General features: G+C 38.0%; 1 protein-coding gene across 1 annotated transcript; it reads left to right on the top strand.

Moving 5' to 3' along the window:
* The first annotated feature begins 6 nt into the window (after positions 1-6).
* Positions 7-6,971, top strand: LOC110123740 (phosphatidylinositol 4,5-bisphosphate 3-kinase catalytic subunit beta isoform-like). Its single transcript, XM_070464752.1, has 4 exons — positions 7-52; positions 3,802-3,947; positions 4,983-5,115; positions 5,464-6,971. The coding sequence occupies exons 1-4, from the start codon at positions 32-34 to the stop codon at positions 5,563-5,565; spliced, it is 402 nt and encodes a 133-aa protein (XP_070320853.1). The 5' UTR covers positions 7-31; the 3' UTR covers positions 5,566-6,971.
* The last annotated feature ends 1,665 nt before the right edge of the window (positions 6,972-8,636 follow it).

The raw sequence follows: 8,636 nt of genomic DNA, 5'->3' as shown, positions 1-8,636 counted from the left end.
TGGGATTGGTGACAGACATAGTGATAACATCATGGTCAAAAAAACTGGCCAGGTAAGCAGCTTGCCAGAGTCTGCCAAGGATCTCAGTGATGCTGTTATGTGCAGCTCAGTCTCTTATAAAACTCAGATTCTTTATGATTCTGAGTCATGTCTTTGTCTTTTCTTTTATTTCCCACCCCTTGTTTCATATACCATCTGCTTCATATATTGGTTTGTTTGCTTTAAGTTAGGTAATCAACATTTATTTAAATGCTTAATTATTGAAGTTATTTATAAGTGACCTATTCCTTCAATATAAGAAATTGTATTTGGGGGACACAGGTACCTGTGAATAGAAGAATCAGGTATTATGTAGGGTGCAAAGAAAGAAAAGATTAAGAAAAGAAAAAGTTGAGACAAATCCCACTTAATCTTTTCTTTTAGAATATCAAATATAGTCATCTGTGGGAGTAAGGAGAAATGGAGTGTGAGTAATCTCAATTTAGGGTAGTTTAGGAACTACACCAGGTTATTTATTATAAAGAAACTCTTAGTTTTGAAGTAAAAGATTTCTAAATATTCAGAGTGACTTCTATTTGTAAGTCTTTTAAGCAAAGACAGATAAAATAATTTGAGATATTTTTCAGTTTAGCCATAATTCCCTGACACTATAGGAATTCCAGAATAAAAATCTCTGGGTCACTATGTGAACTCTGACTCTCAGAGGGACTCAGAGTTTTATACCTCCTTGGAGATCTGAGTAGTTCTGGCTTTGAGAGATGAACCTTGTGTTCACACTTAAAAGAATTCCCTCAGACTTCTGGTTAATCAGATTGAAACACATGTTTTTCTCCTTTCTTGACTCCCTTCTAGTAAGATATTGAAGAATAAGAAATACATAGGGTCACAAATCAAACCTCAGTAAATTTAAGAAAATTGAAATCATATCAAGCATCTTCTCCAACCACAACGCTATGAGACTAGATATCAATTACAAGAAAAAAACTGTAAGAAACACAAACACATGGAGATTATACAACACATTTCTAGATAACCGACAGGTTACTGACGAAATCAAAAGGGACATAAGAAAATTTTTAGAAACAAATGACAAGGAAACCACAACAACTCAAAGCAGCAAAAGCAGTTCTAAGAGGGAAGTTTATAGCAATACAGTCCTACCTCTGGAGTAGGAAATGGCAACCCACTCCAGTATTTTGCCTGGGAAATCCCATGGACAGAGAAGCCTGGTGGGCTACAGTCCATGGAGTGGCAAAAGAGACATGACTTAGCAATTAAACAATAACTGATAGATAGCTTGTCAGCATACATCCAAAAAAAGCAGTATTCACTGAAGACAGCCATTTTTCATTGTTTTTACAATTCTAATATACTGTTGTCCATTTTATTTTATTATCATTTTTAAAATATTTATTTATTTGGCTGTGCTGGGTGGGTCTTAGCACATAGGATTTTTCATCTTTGTTACTAACACAACATTGTAAATCAACTATACTCCAATAAAATTAAAATATAAGAAGGAAAAAAAAAAACAATCCTACCTCAACAGACAAGAACACATCGAATAGACAAACCTAACTTTACACCTAAAACAACTGGGAGAAAAAGAAGAAAAAAACCCCCAAAATTAGTAGAAGGAAAGTAATCATAAAGATCCAAGCACAAATAGAAATGAAAGAAACAGTAGTAAAGATTAATAAAACTAAAAGTGGTTCTATGAGAAGATAAACAATATTGAGAAACCCTTAACCAGACTTATCAATAAAAAAGAGAAGGATCAAATCAGCAAAATTGAAATAAAAAGGAGAGGTTATGGCAGACAATGCATAAATACAAAGAATTATAAGAGATTATTATGAACAACTATGTGGCAATAAAATAGATAACCTGGAAGAAATGGACAGGTTCTTACAAAGTTCAATTTTCCGTGACTGAGCCAGGAAGAAATAGAAATCATGAGCAACCCAGTTACAAGCACTGAAATTGAAGCTGTGATCAAAAATGTCCCAAAAAACAAAAGCCCAGGACCAGATGGCTTCACAGGAGAATTCTATCAAACATTTAGAGAAAAGCTAATGCCTAGCCTTCTAAAACTCTCCCAAAAAATTGCAGGGGAAGGAACACTTCCAAAGTCATTCCACGAGGACACCATTGCCCTGATACCAAAAGCAAACAAAGGCAAAACAAAAAAAGAAAACTATAGGCCAACATCACTGATGAACATAGATGCAAAAGTCCTCAACAAATTTTAACAAACATAATTCAGCAACACATCAAAAAGCTCAAACACCATGATCAAGTTGGGTTTATTCCAGGGATGCAAGGATTCTTCAACATATGCAAATCAATCAATGTGATACACCATATTAACAAATTGAAAGATAAAAACCATATAATCATCTCAGTAGATGCAGAAAAAGCCTTTGACAAAATTCAGCACCCATTTATGATTAAAACTCTTCAAACAATGGGCCTCAACATAGTTAAGGCCATATGTGATAAGCAAACATTTTTCTTAGGGGTGAAATACTGAAAGCATCCCCACAAAAAGACAAGGGTGTCTACTTTCACCTCTATCATTTAACATAGTTCTGGAAGTTCTAGCTACAGAAATCAGAAAAGAGAAAGAAATAAAAGGAGTCCAGATTGGAAAAGAAGAAGTAAAGCTCTCACTGTTTGCAGATGACATGATACTGTACATGAAACCCTAAAGATAGTATAAGAAAATTACTAGAACTAATCAGTGAATTTAGCAAAATTGCAGGATACAAAATCAGTACACAGAAATCACTTGCATTTCTATATATTAACAATGAAAAATCCAAAATAGAAATTAAGGATTCAATCCAATTCACCATTACAACAAAAAGAATTAAATATCTAGGAATAAACTTACCTAAGGAGATGAAAGAACTGTATACAGAAATGACAATTAATTTCCAAAATATACAAGCAGTTCAAAGAACTCAGTACCAGGACAACAAACAACCCAATCAAAAAGTAGGACAAAGACCTAAACAGAAACATTTCTCCAAAGAAGACATACAGATGGCTCACAAACACATGAAAAGATGCTCAACATTGCTCATTATTAGAGAAATGCAAATCAAAACTATAATGAGATATCACCTAACACCAGTCAGAATGGCCCTCATCCAAAATCTACAAACAATAAATGCTGGAAAGGGTGTGGAGAAAAGGGAACCTTCTTGCACTGTTGGTGGGAATGTAAATTGATACAGACACTATGGAAGTTGGTATGGAGATTCCTTAAAAGTACTAGGAATAAAACCACCATATGACCTAGCAATCGCACTCCTAGGTATATACTATACACTGAGGAAACCATAATTGAAAGAGACACATTTATCCCGTTGTTCATTGAAATGCTATTTACAATAGCTAGAAGCAGTCTAGATGTAGTAGAACTTAAGGTGGTGAGGGAACTGGTGGGGCAAGGATGTACTCTCTTTTGGTTTGGTTTTGTGTGTAAAACTGTTTGACTTTTTAAAATCAGACATGTTTATGATATGCATGTATTTCTCTTTTTTAAGATTCATCTTTCCCACTGGGTATATGCAGTTTAATATCAGGGTTATTGTTAAATATAAAAGACCTATGGATATCAGAAGCACTGTTTTCCCAAATGATCCAAGAATCTATGAAAAGGGAGAATGGGTCTGGTTGACTTTGGATGTAGTACTTCAGGATCTAAGACTGCTGAGAGGAGACCTTGCCTTTTTATTCAAAACCCACCGAAAAAAAGGCGGGGGTGGAAATTAAATCCCGTTTGTTTTTCAGCTCTTCCACATTGACTTTGGACATATTCTTGGAAATTTCAAGTCTAAATTTGGCATTAAAAGGGAGCGAGTGCCTTTTATTCTTACTTATGATTTCATTCATGTGATTCAACAAGGAAAAACAGGAAACACAGAAAAATTTGGCCAGTGAGTGTTGTCCTTGTGTCAAAGTAAACACATCTACTGTTTTCTTGTATGACCAGTTAGGCTAGCATTTCTTAGCTGAGAGATATTTAATCGGGGAGATAGTTAGTCTGCTAACAGGAGGTTTTGGGGAATTTGCCTGTGAGATCCATGTTCTGATTTAGAGAAGAATGAAAAATAATCTAGGAATTTGAGATAAATTACTGTTTTATTCCAATAGAATACTGCCTTTTACCTGCATTGGAAAATTCTCTGAAACTGTTAAGACATTTGAAATGCTGAAATGGACTGGCATTTTGCTGTCATTCAATGTGAAGTATGATAAGAGAGTCAGGGTTCACAGAAAGACTTTGTAATCTCAGATCTATTCTTTGCTGTTTGATGTTTACTAACACTTTATTTATCATCTCATCTTTGCTTCTTCATTTTCAATGGTGACAAAAATGATTAAGCTTCAGGGGTGTTTTGATAGTGAGAGATATGTTATATGATGTGACCGACTCACACAATAGGCTTAACAAAGATTTCTAGTTCCACATCTGCCTGGGCTCCTGCAGAATATATCTCTGGATCCATTTTTCTCTTTGGCAACATTAGTGAGAAAGGATTGGGTGGTCCTCTTGAATGACCATCTTGAAGAGGAGAGAGAAGGAAGGGAAGATACATTATTTGGGGGGACATTAAAGAAACTAAGTCTCTGGAGTCAGACCACAAATCCAGAATCTAGAAATATGGTTAGAAATCCTTACGGGGTATAATTGCCACTTTTTTACAATTTTTTATGTCTTACAGAATAAAGAAGTATAGATTTAGTGTGATGTTGCCTTTTATATATTTTTGTTTTGTTTCTGGAAAAGATATATGTGGTGTTTGAGAGCTTGATCTATTGTATGTAAATTTCAGTCCTGGGACAATTTTCAAAGAAGTAAAAATTCCAGCTTGTATGGAAAGTCTAGCTATATCTCTTATTTTCATTCATGAAATATGTTATTTCCATTCTGATATCATACTCTTGTGATTTGCTTGCATCAACTGAAGGTTCCGCCAATGTTGTGAGGATGCATATCTGATTTTACGCCGGCATGGGAATCTCTTCATCACGCTCTTTGCACTGATGTTGACTGCAGGGCTTCCTGAGCTCACCTCAGTCAAGGATATACAGTATCTTAAGGTATAAACCTCTTTCCTTTGTAATTTGGGCCTTGTAAACATAGAGCTCAGTTCTATCTACCTGTTTCATCCAGACATTCAAAGGAAATGGAATAAAATCATTTACCCTTGAGTGGTGGTAGCAAGAAGCTAGTTGTCTTGCAGTAATTGTAAATTCATTTCATCTGCGAAAACCCTTTGGCAGAGGTCATATTATCACCATATCTTGGTGTTCATTCTCTCTCCTGTAAATGGTATTTGAATAAGAACATGGAGTACACTGTATGGCCGAGCTGGCCTTCTTCAGACTTTGAGGTTTGCACCTCACTATGGAGAATACATAAAATCACATTTTCTCTTTCATTGCCAGGACTCTCTTGCCTTAGGGAAGAGTGAAGAAGAAGCACTCAAGCAATTCAAGCAAAAATTTGATGAGGCACTCAGGGAAAGTTGGACTACTAAAGTCAATTAGATGGCCCACACAGTTCGGAAAGACTACAGATCTTAACGATCAGTCTTTGCTCCTAATGTATTTGTTGGTTTCGTTTAGTTTTCATTTTGCACTTGCACTAAATTGAACATGACCCTGCCAGAGATGTTATAAAGGGAATGAAATCCTGGAACGGAGAGTTAAATTAAGAATGGGGTATCCCACAGAAACCTAATCTGAATAATCCCTGACAACACCCCCTGCTTTTTGAATGCTTCCAAGATTCATCATGAAAACTCAACATTATGGATAATCATTTCCTGCTGACTTTGCACTCCAAGGAATGCTACTAGAGATTGTTTTTTGTTTTTGTCTTTTTTTTTTTTTTTTTTAAGTATTTGGTACTTTTCTGGAAAGATGTAAATACTTCTTTTTCATATTGTGACCAAGTGTTATCACTCAGCCAACTTATCCATACCTGGGGACTAGTAGCTGTTCTTACTTTCCAAATGAGGCTTAAAAGAAAGCTTTCTTTCCTCCCTTTTTAAATTGTATAAACTACAAATTATAATATAATTTGAAATTATGATTATTTTTCAAGTGAAATCTTTTAAACCTGTGGAAACATTAATTCTTTTGTTGATATTTATCTACCGTGATAGCATCATCTCAGCCAGAATTGTTGAAAATCTGCTTGGTGAGGCAAATATAATTTATGCTGCATATATATTTATAAAATTTCTAATGGGGGTTCTATATAAAAAGATATTATTTTGATTTTCTTCAGCCTTCCTTTTAAAGTTTTACAAAAGCAGAGATTTTTCCTAAGTTAGTTTTTAGTTAATATGTGATCCAGTTCTTCCAGCTGCTTCTATAATGAGGCACATATTAATACAGTTTTTACATGGTATCTATGAAAGAGTTCACTTCATAGAGCATAATACTTGAGCAAATGTATCCAAGACAGAAAGCAGATGAACAGGAAACTATTTATGGAATAAACTCCAGACCTAAAATTTAGTGTTTTAGTAAAATGCCGGCTGTTCTTACTGTATTTATTAAAACTTGTAATAATGTGACTTTTCAAGAATATTAGTTCAAATTGAAATGTTTCATGCCACATGGAACTCTTTAATTTATTTGTTGAGGTACCATATATTTAGGGTGCTAGATTGCAGATAATGTTAATATGTGCAATAGGAACTACTGGTTTGAATGTGTAAATGGAGGCTCTTTCTGAGTACTGGCAACATCCAGCAAAACTACTGCTTATTCTCCAAAGACTATCGGGAGCTCTCAGTCCTCAATGACATGGAAAAGAAAACTGAATGCTTGTCCTTGAGACTGAGTTTTCTATAGGAATTTTATTAAAAATTGTTGAATTTTGTTGTCTTCCTTAATGTTCTCAGTCAAATAAATGGGTGAGCTGGTTTTGGTTGCTCTTGGGATGTGTGGACCTCTTCTTTATGGGCAGCACAGGCCTTTGAACTTTGGCGCTGGGAACATCAGAAATGGTCAAGTCAGTAGACAAAGCAGCCTCAGGAGTAAGCTGAGGATTATGGTCTCTTCGGTGACTTCTCTTGTTGCTTCCCAGCCCATCAGGCAGTATGGGAGGCCTCTTGGACTTTGGGAGCCTGAGACATGAGGGTGTCCTCACCGAGTTCCCATGCCTTTGTCAAGGATCCTGAGCTCTGGGAAAATGTCCTTTCAGTTAAACTTGGTACCCAAGGACAGGCTAGTCACTCTATAGCTCCCTTCAACTAGGCAGATGCTCAGAGCACAGTTTCTCGGAAATAACTCAGCTGATTGTGGGGGTGGAGCTCTGAACTGACTGACCATTCAGTTCAGTTCTCGATGAACAGGTACTGTCCTAGACTCGATGAGTGCCAGGAATAGGACTGAAGAAGGACAGGTTTGTTTAGGGAGTCTCTGTCCGATAGCAGTCCACCGTTAAATACACCAGGATATGGGTCAGGGGTTTAGAAAGTGGTGAGATTGCCATGCAGAAGTGGCTACCACTGTTTCCAAAGACGTCTCAGCCCGTGGGTTCCTTGGTAAACATATGCTTAATCAGTGAATGTCTCCATGAGTAAGAAAGGGAAATGAACCTGCCCAGACAGTGCTGGACCTGAGGCTGGCATGGCTCTCGACTGTCTTGCCCGCTGCCATAGGCCCCGATAGATAGCAGTGGTAGCACTCCGTAGCTGCTGAGCACTCCGAGCAGGTGCTCCATACACACTTGCTGACTTGCGTGTCTGATTCTCAGGGGCTTCTCCTGAGTCAGAAAGATGAACGATAGCCAACGCCCACAGTGGGCTAGGGGTCTGGGCTGCAGGAACAATTCCCTGCCTGGGGGCTGGTTACTCAGTGCCTTGGCTCCCTGTCTTTGGTTCTTTCCCAAAACAAGGTCTTGGAAACCCTATTATACATTTCCATACTTGAGGACAGCACCTGTGTCCACCCAGGTCTGGGATGACAAAGGATGACTTTGTTAAGTTGTTTCCTGAGTATTCTCCTTATGTGTATAGTCAGACCCTGAGCTACAGAGGCTAGTTTGCAGTCCAGCTCTGCCTCTCTGACCTTGGAATAAGGTGTTTACTTTCTTTCTCAGGGTCTGAGCTTCCCGTTTGTAGTGTGGGATTGGTAATAACTGCTGTACTCGATTCTGTGGAACAGGCTAGTTTAAGACTGAATGGAAATATGTGCTGAGTCCCAACTCCAAGGCAACCTCATTTATTTCTCTGCTTCCCCCTCCTGAAGGCCACTGAAGGGAGGAATCTCATGGAAGGGTCCAGAGCTCTGTGCCTATCTCCAGTCTTCCAGTGTCTTCTCAGTGCTGCCTTGTCCAGCCTATAGCCCTGACTGTCAGCGCCAGATCTTAGCCTGAAATGCAGGGATCACTTGTCTGTAGAGGTGAAAGATTGGTCCACAAGGTGAACAGCAGAGAGGTACTCCGCCATGTCACCCTGACTGTTGGGGGCAAGCAGCTCTTAGGAGGGAGGGAGCAGGGGCTTCAGTTTCCTGGAGAAGTGGGCCTCTGAGCTGAGTTCTTCAGGGACAGATAGGAGCTCGGTGAAGGGGAGTGGGAAGGGCATGGTGGGCAGGGAGGTACA

This window comes from Odocoileus virginianus, unplaced genomic scaffold (genome assembly GCF_023699985.2).
Source record: "Odocoileus virginianus isolate 20LAN1187 ecotype Illinois unplaced genomic scaffold, Ovbor_1.2 Unplaced_Contig_297, whole genome shotgun sequence".
Classification (NCBI taxonomy): Eukaryota; Metazoa; Chordata; class Mammalia; order Artiodactyla; family Cervidae; genus Odocoileus; species Odocoileus virginianus.
The sequence above is the reverse complement of the archived record's forward strand: the minus strand, read 5'-3'. Positions and strand labels throughout refer to the sequence as shown.

Bases quoted from the DNA above. Each gene is read 5' to 3' on its own strand.
- LOC110123740 (XM_070464752.1), top strand. From the start codon at position 32: ATGGTCAAAAAAACTGGCCAG. The intron at 3,948-4,982 runs GTGAGTGTTGTC...CATCAACTGAAG, and splicing joins AACACAGAAAAATTTGGCCA to GTTCCGCCAATGTTGTGAGG. The intron at 5,116-5,463 runs GTATAAACCTCT...TTTCATTGCCAG, and splicing joins AGGATATACAGTATCTTAAG to GACTCTCTTGCCTTAGGGAA.